This window comes from Parasteatoda tepidariorum, chromosome 9 (genome assembly GCF_043381705.1).
Source record: "Parasteatoda tepidariorum isolate YZ-2023 chromosome 9, CAS_Ptep_4.0, whole genome shotgun sequence".
Classification (NCBI taxonomy): Eukaryota; Metazoa; Arthropoda; class Arachnida; order Araneae; family Theridiidae; genus Parasteatoda; species Parasteatoda tepidariorum.
In genome coordinates this window covers 42,177,792-42,202,754 of record NC_092212.1, presented here as the reverse complement: position 1 = coordinate 42,202,754, position 24,963 = coordinate 42,177,792, and the positions used below count along the sequence as shown (strand labels likewise).

Below are 24,963 nucleotides of genomic sequence, written 5' to 3'. Positions count from 1 at the left end.
TTATAAACTATTATAAGCTTATATATATTTGATTTTTTAAAAAAAATTGAATTAAATTTTACTTCTGGTTTCATAATCTCATAGAAACGAAGCGTCTGTTTTGTTGTGTTTGCGCCGAAGCCAAAGATCTTTTTCTTAATCTCCTTCATGTCAAAATTTAACGTAAGAGTTTTATTAGACATATATAATTTCAAATTATTGAAAGTATACCTTATTTAAAATAGTTTTCTTAAGAAAAAACTACTTGATTTCATTATAGATCAATAATTAATGTAAAAATAATGCAAAAACTTTACTGAGCCGGTAGTAATGTTCGTTTATAAAAATTGTTTAGTCTCATTATAAATGTTATTGTCATTAATAACTTTTATTTAAGTCATATTCATTGATATTTCTTTCCATAGGTTCAACATTTTCTTAAAGATGGGATGATGATTATCTAAACTATTTGAAATGGTTATTGGAACTGAAAGCAACATCCATATCTATGATAAAGGTGATGTATAATGAATTCTTGTGTGTTTAAAACTGCTTTTTGGTGCGGATTTTGAAAGAATTTCGTAATATTCATTCTATGTGAATGAAATATTCTGGATAGTGAACATTTTTGCAAAAAATGCAGCAATAAATGTAATTATTATTATTTTTTTTTTCATTCTTAGATGAGCCTCTAGCTAGTTCTTGTACTCACTATTAATTCATATGCATATATTTGCGGAGATATTTCTTCATTGATACCTATTCACGCCACCTACGTGAGTTTTCCGTCTGTCTCGTGATCTGTGGCAGAAGAATCACTAAATCTTGTTAACTTCCGAGCAGTGACACGCAATAAACTAAAAAAAGAAGAAAAAATCACAGAAAGTGATCAACTCGAAAGGTATAACTCGTAGCCACCCCTGGGCAAACATTTATATGTAGTTTTTTTTTATGAAAAAAAATTTTTAAGTTTAAAATCTATTGGCACCTTGGCGATTGTAGTTGGCACATCAGATCACAATATGGAAATATCACCTCAACCGCAATCGCCATACTGCTAAAAAGATTTTAAATTTACAAAAATTGAAAAAATATTGAAAGAGGTTTGCCCATGGGTTGCTATGCATTATGCCCTTTGAGATGGTCCCCTTCTGTGATTCTTTTTTTCGTATCTCACAGACGTAGTTTTGGCGTGAACACTAATACAGAGGGAATCATCCCTTATTTAGATACATATCCTTAAGAATGTAGAATAATTTTGGTACAGACTGATGTTTTTTAATCAGTTTTATGTGAAACATGTTAAGAATTTCTAAAACGATATATCTAAAAGATAAACAAATTTTGTTATTTTTATTATAATTGTTGCATAGTAAAGAGATGGTCAAATATTTAAAGTGTTAATCCTGTAATCCCTACCATTGAATGAAATGGGAAGAAACAAATTAGCTGGTAAAAAAACTAGAGGTCTAATAGTTTTTTTAAATTATTGTAAAAATTGTGTTAATCCTCTAATCCCTACCATTGAATGAAATGGCTAGAAACAAATTAGCTGGTCAAAAAACTAGAGGCCTAATAGTTTTTTGAAATTATTGTAAGAATTGTGTTAATCCTCAAATTCCTACAGTTAGAGAAAATGGCAAGAAACAAATTAGCTGTCAAAAAATTAGAGGACTAAGTTTTTTGAAATTATTGTAAGAATTGTCTATTAGGGGTAATATCTAATTTAAACTAATATAACTGTTCTGTTACTTAGATATCGAGAGGTTGCTGGTTTCTTTAGACAAAATTTGTGAGAAAGTTGATGGCAGAGAAGCAGATGTCATATTTTTGCGTCATTTACTACAAAGTCACTCACTACAAGCTCTTGTTCTAGTAAGTTTATTATGTGTAAAAGATATTATATATTATTACAATATATTATTTTGTATCTTATGGATTCAATTAATTACTTAAAAAGAAAATATGGAACCCTCAGCATTGGTACATAAATTATATTATTTTTTTAGATTTTAAATGTTGTAATCTAACCAATGAAAGGTCATACAAGGAAGTTAGAGCAAATTTAATTGCTAAAATCTTTATAATTTATCATTCTAGAGAACAGTGACCTATAGAAAAGGGGACAACAAACATAGGCATCCGGCTAAATGTACCAAAATCATAAATCTATCAGAGATGCCAACTTGCTCCGGACAGCGAATAAATATTTTCTAGTGGTAGTTTATTAATTGTGATTCTTGGTTTAATAAATACAATTTATTAGGTTTTTATCCGCCACTATTTGTAAATAATTCGAAGGCATATATAATTTGCCACTTTGTTATTGTTAAGTAATGCTAAACCTTCTAAAAAGTAAGCAAAATTAGTAATTTATTTGCAAATTTTAATTTGTAGGTATTTACTGTTTTTTTAAAATTTATTTTGGCATGTCCGGAGCTGTTGGCATCTTTGATCTATTACCATTAATTTTATTAAGAAATTAAATTTTTTAGCTGATATATATTGACTAAATTAAAATATTCTATGGTAAGAATTAAATATGATTTCCAAACAAGTTTATCAATGATGTTTTAGATCATTGAAATACATTCTGCATTTTAGAAAATAAAGGGTGAAGACTATTTTATATATATATATTTTTATTAAGAGTAATTTTTATTTGCATTACATNGGTAGTTTATTAATTGTGATTCTTGGTTTAATAAATACAATTTATTAGGTTTCTATCCGCCACTATTTGTAAATAATTCGAAGGCATATATAATTCGCCACTTTGTTATTGTTAAGTAATGCTAAACCTTCTAAAAAGTAAGCAAAATTAGTAATTTATTTGCAAATTTTAATTTGTAGGTATTTACTGTTTTTTTAAAATTTATTTTGGCATGTCCGGAGCTGTTGGCATCTTTGATCTATTACCATTAATTTTATTAAGAAATTAAATTTTTTAGCTGATATATATTGACTAAATTAAAATATTCTATGGTAAGAATTAAATATGATTTCCAAACAAGTTTATCAATGATGTTTTAGATCATTGAAATACATTCTGCATTTTAGAAAATAAAGGGTGAAGACTATTTTATATAGTATATATATTTTTATTAAGAGTAATTTTTATTTGCATTACATAAAAAGAAATGTAACATATTAATTTATAGCTTTTTTCTCCTGCAGTGATGACATGTCTGTTTTAGAGAGAATTTAATTGAAAAGTTTGCTTTGTGTATCCAAATACCTCTGCATTCCATTGCTAGAAGATAAAATTGTTGAATTAGTATTATGATTCCAAAACCTTTTTTTTTAATACAGGGATTTAAATTTTATTAAATGTTATTCATTTACAAATTTTTATCTGTCAAAGAATTTTCATGTTAACTTTCTGTTGGTTTCCATGTGTACAAATTTAATAAAAATGTTTTCTTTGTATAAATTTTTTCAATCTGTTTGCAGAAAAAATCTCATTTTAAAATTAATTTTTTCTTTTTTTTGAAGCAGAACAATCAGTAAGTTTAAAAATACTTTTTAGGAAGAAAGAAAAAAAGATGTCATCAAATTTTTAATGTGGTAATTTTTAATCTGCATGAAATGTATTACATATTACTCAGGCATTATTTTGGACGATTTTTTAATACTTATATTTTGATCTACCTGAAGATGAAAACATTATTTTAACTTTTTCAGTGAAAAAAAAAAAATTTATACTTTAAAATGCACAACTAAATGCTCTTGTTCGGGACTTAAAAATAACCTAAACATCAAAGTTAAGTGGAAATTAATAACAAAATAAACTGCTTTAAGGCAATTTTGATGGGAATGAACATTTTTTCTTGTTTGTTTTTGTTAATTTAAACATATTAGTTGTTTATATTCCTTATGAGATTTAGTATAAATACTGTTTATATTTTTCTATTGTATTATGAAAAATTCAGTTTTTGATAATAGAGTCAAATTAATTTTCTATACAATTTATAATTTTTTAAAAATTGTTTTAGGTTCACAACAGAGTTTCTACTTATAATGGTCATCAGATACGTCCAGCTGTCTTCCAAACTTCTAGTCTCTCTGAAGAGGTAGAAACAGTTAAGCATATTAGAATTTTCTTTTAAATTAGTTAAAAAAATTACTTTGTAAATTTATTTTAAATAATTCAAGTTTGTTTTGAGGCAAATTTGCATCATTAGTAGTACCAGAGTTGATTTAAATGTGTATTTTTTGTTATGTTTAATTTTTTGGAGAAAAAGAGCAAGTTGATTTCCATATAATAGAATATTTTCTAAAATATTCATCAAACTTATAACGTACTTCTACAACACTTTAAAAATAACTGGTTAAATTTGTGCTTTCCTTTTAAATTAGATAACATTTTTCATAATACTGGCTTTTTATTCGATTTTGTATGATAGTGTTTGAGAATCTTGACCAAGTATCTTTTGTGAATAAATCTCATATTTAAAAATTACGGATTTAAATCAGTTCTATAAATTTAAATAAAATTTTCTAAAATTTTAAAACTATTAAATTGTGCCTTAATTTGTTTTTTTTTTTTCAAAATTTTTTTTATATTTACAAAATTTGTTCACCTTTTGGAGAAAAGAACAATAACGGCTATCTTGGGTAAAAGTAAAAGCTATAGTTACTTTTTAGTTTTTTTTTTAAAAATTAGTTGATGTTAAAACTATTTTATAACAAAAAGCATTGAAAAACACATTTTAGAAAACAATGACAGACTTATGAGGAAAAGATAATAGATTCACTCAACAGCCCAGAGAGAACCTTTAAATTCCAACCAGAAATTGTCCCTTCTTTTTTTAAAAAATATTTTATAATTTTTTTTATCTCAATCCATATACAGTGAAACCCCGATTTTACGTTTTCGGTCGGACTAGCGACAAAAAACGCTCGAAGCGGAATAACGTAAAATCGGGATTAAGAAAAATCTATGCATATTTTTAAAAATTAACACCTACCAGTTTAATTAATGGAAAAGATTAGTAATCTTCACTTCCTCTTTGTTTTTAGCTACAATTTCATCTACAACTCGTTCAATACTAACATTTTTTTGCAAATTTGCTTCTTGATTTACATTTGCAAGTAAAAATTGTTTTAGAGTTTTTATGCTTTGTAGTTTTTATGCTTGTTACCCACCCCCCTATTGATAAATGGAACAGAAAGAATGCAAGAATTGCTCCATAAAAGCAAGTTTTTCTTGTTCAAAAAAGTAGAAAAAAAGTTTGTGTGAGAGTTGTAGAATAGAAAAAATTAATTTGATCTGTTGGTAGAAAAACACATCAAGCGGGATTTTCATAAAAGGGGCAACGCAAAATCCGGGATTTCTTAACAATATCGGCATAGGCAATTTTCACGGATCAGCAGAAAATGATGCAAGAAGCGGGATAACAAACGAAACGTAAAATCAGGGTTCCACTGTATATACTCTACTATTACACAAAAATATCCTTTGCAACCACTCTGCCCCATCATTTTACTGAACGCCTCTAAAGTAAATGAGACATGAAAACACCTCTAAGGTAAATAAAGAAGGAATGTTGCGTATTAAAAATTGNCGCAAGAAGCAGGATAACATAAGAAACGGACAACGTAAAATCAGGGTTCCACTGTATATATATACTCTTAGCTCAATTCTATTATTCATCAACCGACTTTTTGCATAAAAATATTTTTGTAACTGAAATCTTTGTAGACTTGGTTCAGATGACCACTTATCAATATTATGTATTTTAGTACATTAGCTTATTTCATTTATATGTTTCATTTAATTAGCTTATATGTTTCATTTAATTAGCTCATCAATTAGCTTAGTACATTAGCTTATTTCATTTATTTGTTTCATTTAATTCAGCATTAAATCATTTTCTCTTAGAAAAACTCTCTCTTGAAGATTTACTTTTTGAAATCTCAAAATCCTTCTCCCATTGTAAAATCAATGCTATGCATCTGCTGCGTATGTCAGGTCAGAATTTATTAGATTTATGTAAAAGAATATTTTAGTACTCTGTTTCAGAAAGTATGCAGGTTTAAGAAAGAGAAAATTTCAAAATAATATGAACAATTACAGTAAAAAATTAATAAAATCATCAAATCGAACATAAAATATCAAAACCTTATTGAGTTTATGTTTTTTTTAAATTGTGCCTGACAGTATCATAAAATTATTATAATATTTTTATGTATTTTAAGATATTATTTTTTTATTGCAGATTGTGATATCATTAGAATCTAGTTTAAGTTCCGAAGCTAGAGAACTGAGCTTTTTACTTCAAAAACCTCATTTTCAGGTATAATTCTTTGTATGTTTCTTTTAGGTAATCTACTTGTGAATACACATTGAAAATTTATGTTTTTTCATAGTATGTATTTGTAACTATGAATATTCTATTAAATATTTTTTTTTTATCATATTAGATTTATTTTGTATTTTTTACATTATTCAATTAATATTTTTAATATGTTTTTAAAAGAATGTTTTTTTATTTTACTTAGAAAAATTTCAACCATTGTTGACAATATCTATCAATGTTCAAAATTTTTGTCTGTATTTTCTTACTTTTGTAATAGATTTTATTATTCTCTAATTTTTTCATTATTTTATAAATTAAAAAAAAATTTGTTACATCTATCATTTTTCTATGATTTCTTTCTTTTTGATTAACCCTTTGCTTACGGTGTTCCATGTTGTACCAGCCGTAAGCAAAGGGTTAATAAACTAAAAGGAAAGAAATCTTAGAAAAATGATAAATTATTTTTTAAATTGTTTTTTATTGCTGATCTATACTGTCTATGACATTGAGAGGTAACTGAAATTGTTCTGCATAATTATTTTTCATTGTTAAGCTATATTCTCTTTAAGATGGCAAGTTAAACTCTCTTTTGTTAAAAGACATTATGTTTCGAATGTCATTAGAAAAATAATTAAATATAAATATATTTTTTTTTATATCTTTTACTTATCATTACAAAGTTTTTGTTATATCTGTAATAATCTTATTTGAACTTATTAATTGATCCTTTAATATTTTTTAATAAACTTAAAAATGTAATTCTCAAAAGTTTTAATTAATTTATGAAAAGTTTTCCTACATTTTTACAGGCACTATTAGCTACACACGACTTAGTAGCAAAAAAAGATTTTGATCCTGCCCTACCTGAGATAATTCAAGAAGGAGATGATGATGAAGAAACTGTAAAAATTGTACAATTGGTGAAGAGTAATGAACCTTTAGTAAGTATTCATTTGACATTACAAAAAGTTTACTACTATTACTACTTGTAAAACTTTATAATTATAGTTTTATATGGTATAAATCTTATTTTTATCTGTTTGTAAAATTTCTATGCAAATAAATAAGTTTCATTTATTCATTCAAAATACCCTACATATTTATTCAACATCTACATATTTATTCAAGGTATTAAATATACTGCATGTAAATACAAGATATTTGAAAAATTTCTTAGGTAAGGGTTTTGTAAGACACTTTATATTTGCTGTAGATTTTTCATATTCAGTCAAAGAAACTCTCACAATAGTTTCTTTCATTTGTACAATTGTCTTACATGGGTTTAGTTATGAACTTATGTTCCACTATATGATTTTACAAACAATGTGATTTTGTTCCTATAAGAATATTAATTGCATTAGAATTCATAAGAGAATAAAATCAGCCTTACAAGGTAGGCTGAGGTCAGCCTTTATTCATTATCCTATTAATTAGGACCGATCAGCCTATATTCATTATCCTATTAATTTTTTTTATTTAGCAGAAGTTTTAAGAGTTTTCTTGCAGAAAACAATGTACAATTTTTTATATTAATTGTTGCACTTTTTACATTTTTAGGGAGCCACTATTAGGTATGATGAAACAACTGGCTCAATAGTTATAGCTAGAGTTTTACATGGTGGAGCAGCTGATCGAAGTGGTAACATGTTTTCCAAATTTTAACACTGACTTCCTGTTTTAAGAAAATTCTATATGTTAAGATTTATTCTTTCATAGCTGGTTTGTAAATACATGAGAATTTTTTACTTTCTTCAATAAATAAAAAAAAATAAATGTACAAAAAAATCGTTTAAATGCTAAGCAAAGTATTTTGAAAATCGTACTGGGAACTTCATTAAGTTAAAATTTCATATAAAGCCACATTCTTTCAAACTGTGATACTTTTACAGCCAACTTAGTATTGTTTTAAGGTAGGTGCTTTACAGGCTTCCAGAATTCCCATTTTATAACTACACTATAATCAGACTAATCTTTGCCGCATGGAAGTCATGATCATCAGTAATGATCTACAGAACAGAATAATTTGAAAATTTGGCTTATTATTAAATTGCTTTACGTCCTTTATATACAGTAGACTCCTGATTGCCTGACATACTCATTATCTGTCATCCTCTTTGATATCATATGTGAGGAAGATACTTATAGCTACCTTTAAAAATGTTAGAAGATATATTTTACATTTATATAATGAAATATTGTTGCATTCATTTCGAGTCTTGATTTATCCAGATTCTGGATTTAACCAGAAAGTTTATTATAAATGGTTGGTCTAATGCTAAAAAGTGTGTATATAAAATCCTGTTATTATGAGCATAACTTGGATTCAACGAGAGATTTTTCTTAATCTTAATTGCGTGATTGTTTAGCAGAATAAAAATAAATCTTAGTAAATACTTTATAAAAATCAAAAAGTTCTTCAATCACAATGTATTTAATGATATATGTAATAGAAGCAAATAAATAGTGAAAAAATATAATTTGCATTAAAAAAAAAGTATAAAAACCTATACTTATTTCATTCAAATTTCTACTACTAATTTAAAAATATTAAAAAAAAAAATTTCTTGAAAAGCAGATGTTGTTTTAAGTATAGGTAATTCTGAAAACTTCATTCATAATCACTCAAAATTTACAAACTGTTATGAATTCTCTAAACCCATTAATTTTAGGTCTTATCCATGCTGGAGATGAAATTCATGAAGTAAATGGGATAAATATTAAAGGAAAATCACCATATGATGTGGTAACTATTTTGGTAAGAAATTAATAATTTAAATAATAGCATTTATCTTACAACTGATTTTCTTTGAGGAATTAATAAGAACTTTTCTATCCTATGTAATAATAATATTATATATAATGTTATATATTATATAATTTTATAATATATTACATTAATATGAAATATTATTAATACTTAAAATATTACTAATACCTTCATATTAAATTTTAAAGATTTTAAGTATGAGTTATTTTAACTTTGTTTATATCCTCTCTACTTACTTGCCTGAATTTTGTTTTACAGTCTGGTACATATGAATTACAAGTCGTATATATTTAATAAATATTATGCCACGACAAGTAAATAAATCTAGCTTTAATTGATTACCAGTACCTGTCACTAAGCAATTTAGTACTCAGATACATCAAATTCAGTAAATATCAATCTCAAACTGCCTAAAGTTCACGAGTTCCTTTGATAAGGTGGTGAATTCTTTTCAATATTTTGCTTAGTATCTGAATAAATGCACTAGAATTTTAAGAATTTTGAATAAAGTTAAAAAAAATACTGAATAGCACCCAGCTTTAATGCTAGTAAATTTGAGTACTCAAAGCTTTTTGTTTAAATTCTATACAAACAAGATGTTTTAAACTTTGCAATGTAGCCATTCATTGTTTTGCTAATCGCAAACCGTTTCAAAAATTATTATCAGTAAATAAAATACATTTTAGGAATAAGAAAAATTTTTTTAAATTAAATTTATGTTCTACTTATATTAAAAATATTCCAGCAATGCAGAGAAGGACCTATAACTTTTAAAATTGTTCCTAAAGAAGAGTGTGTTCCATCGCGAGAAAGTCGTCTTCGAGTACGAGCTCACTTTTGTTACGATCCTTTTGCTGACAGCCTTATACCTTGTAAAGAAGCTGGTCTTCCTTTTTACAAAGGAGATGTCTTGCACATAGTGAACCAAGAAGATCTCAATTGGTGGCAAGCTAGAAAGCATGGAGAGAAGAACTCTCGAGCCGGTTTAATTCCTAGTCGACAACTTCAAGAAAGGTTAATCAGTTACAATACATTTTTTTATGATTAAATTATAGACAAAACCATAAAGTCTATGATAAATGCAGTTTTTATGTTGAAACTGAATAAAAATATTTTAAATTGGCTCTTTTTTATCTGTATATTTATGAATTTTTCATTAAAATTNCAGTCTGGTACATATGAATTATGAGTCATATATATTTAATAAATATTATGCCGCAACAAGTAAATAAATCTAGTTTTAATTGATTACCAGTACCTGTCACTAAGCAAATTTTTTACTCAGATACATCAAATTCAGTAAATATCAATCTCAAACTACCTAAAGTTCATGAGTTCCTTTGATAAAGTGGAGAATTCCTTTTAACATTTTGCTTAGTATCTGAATAAATGCACTAGAATTATAAAAAGTTTAAAAAATACTGAATAGTACTCAACTTTAATGCTAGTAAATTTGAGTACTCAAAGCTTTTTGTATAAATTCTTTCTGAACATGATGCTTTAAACTTTGCAATGTAGCCATTCATTGTTTGGTTAATCGCAAACCGTTTCAAAAATTATTATCAATACATAAAATACATTTTATGAATAAGAAGAAAAAAATTTACGATAATTATTAATTAAATTTATGTTCTACTTAAATTAAAAATATTCTACTAACCTTCCAGCAATGCAGAGAAGGACCTATAACTTTTAAAATTGTTCCTAAAGAAGAGTGTGTTCCATCGCGAGAATCATAAAATACATTTTATGAATAAAACCGAGAATCATAAAATACAATTTATGATAATACCAGTTCATAAAATACATTTTATGAATAAGAAAAAAAAATTAATGATAATTATTAATTAAATTTACGTTCTATCTATATTAAAAATATTCTACTAACCTTCCAGCAATGCAGAAAAGGACCTATAACTTTTAAAATTGTTCCTAAAGAAGAGTGTGTTCCATCGCGAGAAGCATAAAATATATTTTATGAATAAGACCGAGAATCATAAAATACAATTTATGATAATACCAGTTCATAAAATACATTTTATGAATAAGAAAAAAAATTAATGATAATTATTAATTAAATTTATGTTCTACCTATATTAAAAATATTCTACTAACCTTCCAGCAATGCAGAGAAGGACCTATAACTTTTAAAATTGTTCCTAAAGAAGAGTGTGTTCCATCGCGAGAAAGTCGTCTTCGAGTACGAGCTCACTTTTGTTACGATCCTTTCGCTGACAGCCTTATACCTTGTAAAGAAGCTGGTCTTCCTTTTTACAAAGGAGATGTCTTGCACATAGTGAACCAAGAAGATCTCAATTGGTGGCAAGCTAGAAAGCATGGAGAGAAGAACTCTCGAGCCGGTTTAATTCCTAGTCGACAACTTCAAGAAAGGTTAATCAGTTACAATACATTTTTTTATGATTAAATTATAGACAAAACCATAAAGTCTATGATAAATGCAGTTTTTATGTTGAAACTGAATAAAAATATTTTAAATTGGCTCTTTTTTATCTGTATATTTATACATTTTTCTTTAAAATTTAAATATAATTAAACCATTAACTTTTTAAGAATTAATATTTAGTTTCTAAAAATTTATGTAAAATTTAAGAAGTTGCAAAATGTTAAAAAAAAATTTCTGTACCTGATTTTTAACTAAATATTTTAATGCTTTTACATTATGTAAGAGAAATAAAAGTATCCATAAACTGTAAAATAATCAATATTTATCTGTTGTAAACCGTTGAACAGTTTAAGATAGATGTTAGTAGATGGATTCATTCAATCAAAGAATTAGAAAACAAATGAAATTAAAGCTTTTTAAATAAATGTTTAACTTATAACTTTTGCTTTGATTTATCTGTTTAAAATAATTTGTTATATAATATATGTGTTATATAATATAATTGTTAGATTATATCATCATGTAATAATTGAAAGTCACTGATTTTCTTTTTAGTTTAACAAAATATTTTGTTAACAGATGCTAGTTTATGTGTTTTAACACACTTTTTTTGTGTTTTTAAACATAATTAAATTGTTGCTTAATTTTATTATAAATCTTTAATTGTTTTCCTGAACTCTGGAAATCAAAAGCAAGATTTTATAAAGAAAAACTTCAGTTGGGTAAAATTGAGGATTAAGAGGCTTCTGTTAACTGATGTTTTTAACATTATTGTTTGTGAAACTTATATTTCAAAAATGAGAAATTAAAACTAAAGCAACATGAATTGTTGATTAATCCTGTCGAATTAATATAATTTTAAATATATGCTTGTCAGTGTAAGAGAAATCTTATTTGTATTAATTCTCCATGCTTTTTTTGCCATCTTGTAAGTTTTTAATTAATTTATTTTCTATGCACAGACTTCCCAATGTATATTTTGAACAAAAAATGCTTGTCAGGCAGCCCAGCAGCTAGATTAAATAGCAAAAATATTATCTTAATTCAAAAGAAAAAATCAGTTTGAACTTGGTGAATTTTAAATATTGCTAATTCAATAAGCAAATAAAATTTTATTTAAAATTTTAACTACAACTAGTTTTAAATATTATCAAATACAAGTTTAAATTATTTAGAATGTATGGATTTTTTTTTTTTTTTTGTGCAATTCAGAAGGGGAATTCTAAAGAGTTAACACTCCTTTTAAAATATAATCTCAAGAATATACACAGCAATTTTTTCCCCTTCAAATAAAAATAAATTTAAAAAGTTTAATGGTAGAACAGATATGGTGACAGTTTTGAACCAGTGTTAAATTCTTATTATTTTCTTTATGTGTAGGCGATTTGCAGAAATGAGAGATTTGTCATCTTTAATTCAAGATGACTTTGTGGCTGGCTGCAAAATACCTGTTCGTAAGGACCATCGACCAAGAAAAATAAAAAAGATAATGTATGATGCTACTGAAAATGATGGTAACTGCTTTCACTTTTTTTTAATTTCATTTACTTTTATTAGTTAATTTATGTTTTAATAATAATATACTCTATATTTGTCAAACTATTTTCATATTACACTGATAAGATATGAATAATTCTATGCTTTTATCAACATTTATTTTCTTACTTGCAGCTAACTTTTATTTATTATCAATAATATATTGTGATATTAAATAATTTGGAGTAAAATAGAATATATCAAGTTGCTAATAAAAACAAAGAAAAATTGCAGATTATCTAAAATTGTTTTAAATCGTTAGTTACGCTTATTGCTTTTGTTAGATATAAGTTTTGAATAAACTACAAACTCGGAAGCAGATATTTAGTATGTAATTAAAAGTTAGAGCAGTTTGTATTAAGTAATGCATTATCCATTAATTAATATTTTCCTTCTATAATAAATGTAATAATTCAACCAAAATAATATAATCTCACTCAATAAAGCTGTGTTCAATGTTCTGAATTATTATAAGTGTTTATCTGCAAATAATAATTATTATGAGTTTGTATTTTCCTCTATGATTATTTACCTCTATTCTATTTTTACAGATATTGAGGTATTACAGGTATTGGCAGCTGAGGTGTCAATAAATGATGCTAAATTTTTTTTTTTGCAAACTAGCGATTTTAACACGAAAATTATGAAGAATAATAAAATTTTATACTAAATTATGTGTTTAGCTAACTTTAATGAGTTTCAAAAAAAAAATTTCATATAAAAAAATTCAACATTTATTTTTGTAGCTACAATCTAACAAAGTAAAGAAAATTAGAGTTGTATTGTTAATTTATCACATCACGCTAATCCTTTTAATGTAATAATGTAAACTTTAATTGAAAATTTTATTTCAAGTCTTGTTTAAAAAATTATTTTTAAATAAAATGGCAAAACCTACTTTAAATTTAAATATCTTTTTATATTTATGTTGTTTAAAAGAAACTGTTTTCGGTGTAGACAGTGAAAAATTTGATTGTGCATACATTTATAATTAATTATTATGTCTGCATTTTTACCAATATAATTTTAACATAGAACCTTAGTAGAACAAGTTTTTTAAGGGATGCCTTAAAGTTTTGAAATGCAAAAAGAAAACAAATTAATCTTGATCTATTTTCGCCAAGCATAGACTTTTCTTTCCTTTAATTCTTTCTTTGTTTTCTTTAGTTTTTGCTTTCACAGTTACAAATTGAATGATGAGTAATATTGAAGAGCTTCAATTTGAAGCCCGATTTCAAAATTCGAAAATAAATTTCTCTTTCAATAAAAAAAATTTTTGCGACAATTTCTATGTTGGCACTAAAAAATTTTTGTGTATTATGAAGCCATCTAATACGAATACTCGAAATTTGTAAAATATCTATCTGAAAACCGTGCTAAGGAATGGTTTGATATAAAAATGTAGTCTCTGAGAAAAGTATGACTTATCACTATATTGTCCCAAGCCCTTTATTTGTAAGTCACACATATTTTATTTTTTCCATTAAATATCATCTTTACTTTGAATTAGGATGTTTAGTGTAATTCTGGAGTAAATTTAGTCTCTTACTTGTTTTTGACCTTGAACATTGCCTTATTTGAGTGCATTTAAGTGTATATATTTTTACTTTCTGTTAATTTAGTTGACTGCAATAAATTTTTAAGATTACATAACAGTTGTCACTTAAAAATCGTAGATCATTCTGTGATCTCCATGTCTCAAGATTTTACTTCCTTATTTTAGGAATGCTTGCGGCATGCAGACAGCAGACGTTGTCAAAATGTTTCAAAAGAGAGCAACATGCATATCACACACTTACTATTAATAAAGTTTATTTATTGACTCAATTTTAAACGTATTATTGCTTTATACAACAATATTTTTTATACAGTGACGTCTCTGACTATAATATGATTCTAGTAATGACAGCAATAAATGTTGTTTGTTACTGAAAACTATGCTTTTGTTTAGTCAAATTTTAAAAAAGTTGTGTTATTTATATTTTATTTATCAGTATCAATTATTCTTAATATTAGTATTTACATATATATCAATTGTTTATTGTTTAGATTTTGATAGAGAAGAAATTGCTACTTATGAAGAAGTGGCTCGATTAAACCCTAGGCCAGGCTTACACCGTCCCATAATTTTAATAGGTTTGTATTATTTTTTAATATGAGTTATAATTTTTAACTTTTTCCCATTTCTTTTATCTTTATAAATTTTGTAATATTTAACTGCTCATTAGGACTCAGTAAACACTAACTCTTAGATAAACTTTTGATGATTTTAGAGTAATAATCATAAAAAAAATGTTGTTTGATGAAGATACACTGAAAAATCATCTTAGAGGAAGACCGGTATAGTTCGACTTTGAGGCGAACTCCTCCAGACTAAAAGTCTGGAGCTGCTACTATGGTAACAAGCGAGAGCACATCTCTAATGAAGGTGAAATGGAGGAAAGAATGTGTCGATTGGTTTACTCACACCGACCTATGCCGAGATTAAGACAAAACTATTCACCCCCTATTCAAAATGACTTTTCCTCGTAACCATAGAACCCGTCATGATGCACTGTAGGAGTTCTCCTGAAAGCCTCCAGACTCCCACTTTGGTGTTAACCTTTTAATACTTAACCCTTTGGTGTTTTGCTTGTAGTAAAATTTCTGAGAATTTTCTCCTTACTGTACTGCTTTTCTACACAAGAAAGTGTAAAAAAAAGTGTTTGTAAAAGTGTGAGGAGTGGTATTTTACCATTCTGGTTGAATATTTAGGTACTCATATATGTAAGGGTAAAAAGTTGATGCATGATCGGAATTTTCACTTGCCCGAGCATTTTGGGCAATGTGAATTTTAAAGGCTTGATATCTACAAAAAGGTTATTGCATCTGGCTGATTTCATTGAATTCCTTTTACTTTTAAGGTCCACCTGGAGTAGGAAGAAATGAGCTCAAGAGAAGATTAATTGCTTCTGATCCTGATCATTTTAGACAAACCATACCACGTAAGCAAGCTTGTCTTACTTTTTTTTACATAGATTATAATTTTTGAAAAATAAAAAGATCTTTATATATCTTATTAAACTAGATATCTTTTTATGATATGAAACTTCTTTAATACATATTTAATACAAATAAGTTGTCTGAATTATTTTATTCAAGAACTTTTTACAGTTAACAACCCTTGTGTGTCTTCTACTTAGTACACACTATGAAGATAGTCAATGAATGAAAATCTTTTTTTTGTGTGTGAATCTAACTTCATTGCAATTTTATTATATTTAATATAATTAAAAAATATTCTATATTTTTACAGAAAGATAAATCCAACCATGATTATTCATATAAATAAGGAAAAAAGTTAATTTTTGATTAATAAAATTCTTCTAATACTATAAAATATTTATGCATAGTCCCAAACACTCCGTTAATCTGATCAAATATGATAAAATTTGATAAGATATAACAAACAGAAATGTTACCAACAGATCAAAATGAAAAATTTGGGAAAAAAAATATGAAAGATCATGGATTCATGGATCACCTCAGTGTATGGAAAGTATTCCAGGGTGGCCACCCACCTGAAATTATCAAGAATTTTTTTTTATACTGAAAAAAACTTGGGAAAATCAGGGAAATTTGGATAAAAACCTGGAAAATCCAGGAATTTTAAGGAAAAGCTGGAATTTTTTTTAATTTCACTAATTTAAATTATTTACTAATTTTCTTAATTTAAGTTATTTCATCCGTTATACCCACTTTTTTTAGACGGTAATGTATCTTCAAGCAGTTGAAATATCATCAACTTAGCAATACTTTGCTTGCATCAAAATTTGCTCCATTACAGCACTGCTAAACTAGAATGCCACATAAAATTCTCCCACTATTGCTTAACGAATGTGGAAGCCTTTGACCGCTATGTACTGTGCAATTTATTAAAGATTGTGGTGGAGGTGGAAGAAGGGATTAGGATATTAGCTTCTGTTTTTAAATTCTGTCCTTGGGCTGAATCTATTTATGACTTAAGCTTATTCCAATGGTTTTTTGGTAATTTTTTTCCATATAGACAAAATGTTTTTGTATTTTTAACTTTATAAAATTCTCCAAAAATTAGTTGTTTATAATTTAATAATAATAATAGATTTTATATTGCACTCTTTTTCTGAAAGCTTTTGTATTCCCATTAAAAGAAATCTGTGAATTATTTTTTCTCAGCAAACCAACAAATCAGAAATTTTTTTTTGTTGCAATCGCTAACAGCAATGTTTGTCGACAAATTGTTACAATTGTTGCATTAATGCTAATTTTTTCCATTTCATTTTAACCTTTTATAACATGTTTTAATTTTAAAAAAAGGTTGTTTTTTTTAAGAACTGTTAACATTTCCCCTAAATTGTGAGTTGTCCAGCAGGTGGCGCAGCGCCACAACTACTGTGTCTGTTTACAAATTGTAAGAGAGAGATTTTTAATATGAAACGATTAGGAAGCCGCAGTGTACTCGGCTGCTGGAGTAGTTTGTTTTCATTTATTTCTTATTAAATTTATTGTTTTATTGTTGAAATCATTCTTAACTTGACTCATTGCCACATCGAAAAGCAAACAGCGATAGAAAGTAAAAGAAGACAACAGAACTAACTATATGCTAATATTTAATTTTACTCTTTTGTTGGTCAATATATAATTTTTGATTCAAAATTTTGTACCAAAACATTAAAAAATGAATAAAAAATTTTGCCAAATTGTCAAAATAAATTATTTTTTTCAAGATATGTTAAAAAAATAACATTTTGAATAAAATATTTTATAATATGGACACTTTTCTTGTACCCACATCCTACACTTTATTAGAATAAAGGAACTAAAACCTGGAAATTTTAAGATTTTTATCTGGAAAAATCAGGGAAATTTGAAATCTGATTTGAGTGGTATTCGATCCCTATTAAAAAATTTCTTATTTTTTATCATTTGTTTATTTACTGGGAACATTATCTCTTATTTTATCTTTGTATGTGTTACTAAATTTATGTGACAATCATATATTTGTTAAAATAATAAGCACATTCACATATTTTAAACATTTCAAACACATCTCATTATTTTTATGAGGCTTTTAAAGTTTTTTTTTATTTTGAAATAGTTTTAAATCATAAAAAAAAAATTTGTATCATTAATCATCCTAGTGATCTTACAAACTTTTTAATGAACTTGCGGTAAATGTGCAATGAGTCTAAAAACAGATTTTTAGTACAGTTGCAAAAATCGAAACTTTTAAAAATATGAAGCTTTTTTTTTTGTCAGAAAATTCTGTCAATAAAAGCATGTTTTTTTTTTTTTTTTTTTTGTTGCATAATTTTAAATACAACAACTGTAAAACTGTAACAATTAAAATGTGGCACTTATTGTATTTAAAAATATTTTAATTATCAGTAAACATATTTAACATTTTATCATTTATTATATTTCTTATTGCATACCATTCCTAAATATTAAAATATATTTTAAGAAAGTATTTCTGTGTTAATTTAGTGCCAGTTTTCATAAAATGTACTAAATTTGTAAACATTATTTTCTTATTATAGATACTAGTCGTCCAAAATTTCCATGGGAGATCGATGGCAAAGAATATTTCTTCAGTTCTAGGGAAAGCATGCAAGAAGAAATTAAAATGGGTTGGTTTGTTGAATATGGGCAGTATAAAGGTAATTTGTATGGCACCAGTTTGGAAACTGTCAAGTCTATTATTAATGCTGGATATGTGTGTGTCATGACTCCTCATCCCCAGGTAAGCATCGATTTTAAGATTGGTTTAATAATAATTTAATTTGCATTAATAATATTTTTATAAAATTAATGAAAATTTCATAATAGTATGCAATAGTAATGTTTTCGGATCATTTGCCCGATAACTCAAATGCATGATTCTGTTTTCACGCCCGGTATACTACTTCCGTATGTATTTTTTTATATTATTTACAGTTACATAGCAAGTTATTAGTAAATATTAACAATAAAAAAATTATACATTGTACAAGATTCTAAGAAATTGTGNTTGAAAGAGAAATTTGCTTAAAATTAATTTTTAAATTTTTTATATAATTTACAGCTATATAACAAGTTATTAGTAAATATTAACAATTATAAATTATACGTTGTACAAAAGGTCACAAAGTTCTAAGAAATTGTGTCATTATATACATCATTGTTTTTCTAATTTAAATTAAAAAGCAGTCAAAAGGACTTCCTTGGGCAATCTAGTGTTAAGGGAAAAAACTAGTTGTTTAATACATATCTAAAAGTTTTTGCAATGTACATTTATTGAAACAATATTATAACATGAAAATTTACAATCAGAAACTTATAAAGAATGGATAGATTTCAAATTTAGTCTCAGATAAGTGAGTTTTTTGAGGACATAATTAATGTTAAAAACTAGTGTAATAGATGATATGGTATTCAAATCAACAGAGTTATTATTTGAAATGATAATTCAGTCATAAAGTTGTTAGTTAAAGATAATAATCCACATAACTGTTAAGTGCTAGAAGTTAATTTTGTTTTTTATGAGAATGTAATTAACTATTTCATAAAAGATAACTCATACATGAATGGAAAAAATTATTTTTACAGATCATTTAAAATTTTTGTACATATTGTTTATTTTCTTTTTTTACCACCTTATTTTTATTTGTATTTTCAGTTTTCCTTTCTTTCAAATATTTAAAACTAAAGCATTTTTAAAACATTTAAAGCATTTTTAGCATTTATCTTCTGGGCATTCATCAATGTTTAAGCTTCGAAAAATGAAAAATTTTAATTTCAAACTTTATTTAGAAAGTTTTCTCAGTTACTATTACTGGTTATTTATTTATGCATCATACAATATTTTCTTACTTAGCCCTGTATTTCTCGCTATTGGATCATTTAGTATTTATTTTAAAATTCAAGCGCTTCAGTTAATACAGTTTTGAGTGTTATATAAATTCCAAACGATCTTTTTTAAGCAAGTTCAAAATCCGGACAGAAATTTATGCCCCTCTTACTCCCATGACAATTTATACACTTATGCCGAAACAGTGGCAGGTTTTGTCAAAGAAAAATATTTCTGTTAAATGTCATATGTAGGCCATTTCTATTGCAAAATGATATGTATCAATTGAACAAAGTTTACAAAACATATGTGTGACACCCCTTGTTTATGTTATATCTTAGTTGTCTGAAATTGAAAAACTTTTCTTAATTACCTAATAATTTATAAGAAAAATACTAACAGCAGCTTCATTTTTTTCACTCTGCAGGCATTGAAAGTATTAAGAACACCTGAAATAAAACCCTACCTCATCTTCATCAAGCCCCCTCCTCTGGAAATATTAAAAGAAACAAGAATTAGGGCTAATGCTAGATCAACTTTTGATCAGTATTGCTCTAGAGGTTTTACAGTATGTATGGTTGTTCATTTCATTATCAAGTTTTAATTGTATGATTTTAAATACTATTTTTTTTTGCAAAATTATTAGCTTGAATTGTTCTTATTCCAATTTTGTGCTCAAAGAAAACAAATCTATAATTGCTTAAAAAGCTTAATCACAGGTGATTGTGACACAAAATGAAACCCTGGAATTTTTATGTGCAAAATATCGATATTAAAATAAGCTTTAATTCAAGAAAAAACTTACTTCTTACAAGAATCGCAATAATGGATTTTAAAATCGCGTGAATATGAATTGATATATTGGACTTCAAAAACAGGAGAATATAAATTCCGATATTGAATTTTTAAATCGCGTAAATACGAATCACGCTGCATAATTTTAAGATCGCTTTAATACGAATCGTAATGCTTAGTTTTTAAATCACGTGCAAATATGAAAATCAATGTTTGATATTACAACTGCATGAATATGAATCGTAATATTGGATTTCTAAAACGCGTAAATACAAATCGCCAGATTGGATTTTAAACTTGCGTGAATAATAAACGCGATGTACGACTTTTTAGTAGAGTGAATACGAATAGTAACGTGTAACTTTTTAATCTGGTAAATACAAAAATCGATATTTGATATTAAATTATCGTAATATTGGATTTCTAAAACCCATGAATACAAATCGCCACATTGGATTTTAAACTTGCGAGAATAATAAACACGATGTACGACTTTTTAGTAGAGTGAATACGAATAGTAACGCGTAACTTTTTAATCCGGTAAATACAAAAATCGATATTTGATATTAAAATATTTCGATATTTATATTAGCAGATTCTGACGCAGTTCCAAATATTCAAAATGGCGAAAATCCACCTTACGAAATTTATCTAATTGGGCGGAAGAATCATGTGTATCTAAATGTTGCTAACAGGACATAGCAAAAGTTTCAAATTTTATCGGATTATAAGTTGTTGATTCGCAGAAGTCGCAAACCATTGGTCTTGAGATACGTTGCAATACTCGCGATTTTTGCGGAAAAATCACATGCTCTGCTTCTAGTTCTTAGACCCAGAAGAATGATACGAAAAACTTGAAATTCCTTGGTACACACATAATACACTGATTAAGTTAATCAAAAATTCTTCTTAGTTTGATCTCTTGTTGACCAAAACTATCATTCATTCATCTGAAGAATTAATATAAAAACAGTTTACTATGTTTTAGAAAACTAACAAAAGCTTCTAAGAAAATAACGGGTGATTGTAACACTAAGTGAGAAACCCTGAAAATTTTATGGCAAGAACTCTATATCAATTTATATAATATACGTGTTTAATATAAATTTTTAAACTAAGATTTACGTGCTAATGGGAAAATGTCGAAAATCCTAAAGAAATTACGTTTATGAAAGTGTCTCTTTAACGGGATTTAGCGAAAGTTTTATGTTGTGGAACTCTTCAGAAATTTTGTCAGATTAGAAGTTTTAATTTGCGGAAGTATGTGGAAAAAAATCACGATACCAGATTGTCTTAAGCCTTACTCCTAGTTTTTAGACCGGGAAGGATAATAGGAAAAACCTGGAGATACACCCTCCTTTATACAATCACCCTTGATAGCAAAAAAGATCTATATGTTTTAACTATTTTGACCAAAGGCCTTTAAAAAAATCATATTAATTATTATAATCCAGAGCTAAATTGAATTTTTAAAATTCTCCCTAAGAATAAAAAAGAACACTTTGACTTTTGAAAAGGCTATTACTTAACACCATAAAAATTTATCAAACATGCAATATTCTGTAATAACTGCATTTAATCTTCAACAATTTTTAAATTACCCTCTTATATAACTCATTTCAATTTCTTGAATCCTTTTTCAAAGTTTTAGCTTCAGCCTACTTGACAGATGCAGTGCTTAGTTTTGAGTGTCTAGGTGAATTTATTAATAACAAATTTTAGATTACCTGTTCATTTTCAGATATTTTTTAATACCTTGATGGATTACTTGTTACTAAAGGTGAAAAATATGTACAGAAATCACATTGAATCACAATCAATTTTAAAATTGTTATCATCTACTTTGAATTTTTATTGGTTTCTATTTAAGTAATGAAAAACAAATTTCAAAACAAACAATACTTATTGTATGAATCTCCATGCATAAATTTCAATGCTTTTTTAGATTCTGAAAAATATTTCATCTGCACAGGTATTGATTTTTTTGAAAACTTAATTACACAAGATATTTAAAAAAAATCTTTAATCCTAATAAATCAGTATCACTAAATAAACAGGGGTCTGTTTAGAAGAAATTTGGGTCCGTTAACGGACCTTATCTTTCATAAAAACGGAAATATCTTTTCATAAAAACGGACCCTTCACAAAATAATTTATCTTTTAATCGAACCCTTCACAAATTTGTTTATCTTCATTATTTTGTTAATCGAAAAAACCCTTCCCAGGAAGGGGGGGGGGGAGAAAGACAGATGTAATCAAACAAAATTTTGTCTTCGGCAGACGCTTCTTCCTTTATTCGTCAGAAATGAATATTCTGCTTTCAGCAGTATAGACTAAATACCAAATATTTGTATGTTGCATCGCTAATTTAGTAGCTGAAATTGCTGTTTATTTTTGAAAATTTAATTTTTTTAATTATAATTTTACAGTGTTGAGCATAATTTTGTATGTCTTTAAAATTTAAAAACTCCTTGAGTTTTTTTTTTTTTTTGCAAAACGGACCCTATTTGCACAAATTCACAAAATCGGACACTGGTTGAAAGAATGTGACTTAATGTCTATTTTATATTCACAAATTACGAGTAATTTTTTCACAATTTTACAAAAACGGACCTTTCATAAAATGTCTGGAGAGACCCCTGATAAATATATAATTGTACTAACATTGTTTTTCAGGATGGTGAATTTCATGAAATAGTATATGGTGGACACAAATTAGAATTTTTATACGGACACATGTTTGATGCTGTGATTGTAAATGATGACCTTTTACGAGCATTTCAAGAATTATTACATATAGTGAAAATAGTCGAAAGAGTGCCTCAATGGGTTCCTGCCAGTTGGGTTGCATCCAGCTAAAGAGTAGAATCAGTGCAGAAAAAAAAATAGTGAAACTAGAATTTTATTTTTAAAGTGTCCATATTTTCCATTGTGGCATCATTAAAATGATGCAATTTTATGTGATCAGAGTTTTTATACTTATAACGTTTATAAATATATTTATACATAGATTGTACATATATATAGAATAAATTATTACTTAAGTTATTGAAATATTGTTTCTTATTTATTTAAACGGAAACAGGATTTTACAAATACTGTTTTTTAAGGAAATTTCAGTACCATCATGATTCACGAGTATTGAAGCCGCACTATAATCCACAACTGCATCGCTTTTTTAATATATAAATGAATCGTGTGACATTGTACAACATAAACATCTTGCCTTGAGTGATACCAATCTTGAATATACCAATTTTTAACAATCTGATTCTCTTACCAGTGCCATAATTTAGATAAGTTTGAAAACTAGACCTATTGCTGTAAGTGATTTTAACACTAGATTGCCCAAGGAAGTCATTTTAATTTCTATTAGAATAATAATTATTTTTATTGTTGATATTTACTAATAACTTGTTATATAACTGAAAATAATATCAAAAATTAATTTTAAACAAATTTCTTTATACATTTATTCTTTCAGAATGCAGTCATTTTGACTGCTTTTGGGCAATATAGGTATTTTAGTCTTTCTAGTGTTAAGAACTAAGTTTATTCTTATGCAAAGGGGCTTACATTCAGTAAGCTTTTTTTCATTGTTGCAGAGCTATCAATAAAATATTAAAATGTGAAATAAATAAATTTATTGATGATCTATTAAAAAAAACCTTTATCCCTGTCAAAGACCGCCTTAATGCAAAAAGATAAGAAAACTCCTCAATTATATTTTTAAAAAAATTAAAGATTTATTTGGAAAATAAATTTACTGCTTATGTACTTATTCAAATGAAAAGGGATCATACAAGAAAATTATTTGCTTAAAATGGGGGGGGGAGAGTTCCACAAATATATCCAATGAAGTTCACGGAACCCTAGGGTTCTGTGGAAGGGTCACAGGGGTTCCAAGAATTGGAACTATTAATGATTTTCAGAACCTGTGAATAAATTTGTATCCAATTAATAATCCATGATTTAATATTTTCATAAAAATACAATACAGTGTTTTTTTTAATAACGAAATAATGAATAAATAATGAAAAGGATATGGAATTATGAAAATTGCATTAGTATTTCTCATTGAAGAAATATATTTCTCAGTATTTTACCATTCTTATGTTTATTTCCATCCTTTCTCATTTACATTTTATTTTAACAGAAACCGTATTTCAGCTCATTCATTTTTTCAGTTTATGCATGGATACATTAAATCAAAAGAACTTGACTAGATGCCGCTCCAGAACTGTGAATTCAACTGTCAACATAAAACCAAATTTTAAGATTAACATTGATAAAACAATATAAATTTCATTCTTAGTTCAAAGTAATGAATAAA

The 24,963-nt window shown here is 26.5% G+C and overlaps 1 protein-coding gene across 1 annotated transcript; it reads left to right on the top strand.

Annotated features, from left to right (window-relative positions):
• Positions 1-31: 31 nt before the first annotated feature.
• LOC107439759 (membrane palmitoylated protein 7-like protein metro) lies at positions 32-23,684 on the top strand. The gene is made up of 15 exons (XM_043050808.2): positions 32-162; positions 405-496; positions 1,736-1,854; positions 3,975-4,052; positions 6,201-6,278; positions 7,091-7,222; positions 7,839-7,920; positions 8,951-9,036; positions 9,794-10,062; positions 12,833-12,966; positions 15,038-15,124; positions 15,892-15,972; positions 18,547-18,749; positions 20,263-20,403; positions 23,307-23,684. Exons 2-15 carry the CDS (start codon positions 454-456, stop codon positions 23,487-23,489), a joined length of 1,716 nt encoding a protein of 571 aa, XP_042906742.1. The 5' UTR covers positions 32-162; positions 405-453; the 3' UTR covers positions 23,490-23,684.
• The last annotated feature ends 1,279 nt before the right edge of the window (positions 23,685-24,963 follow it).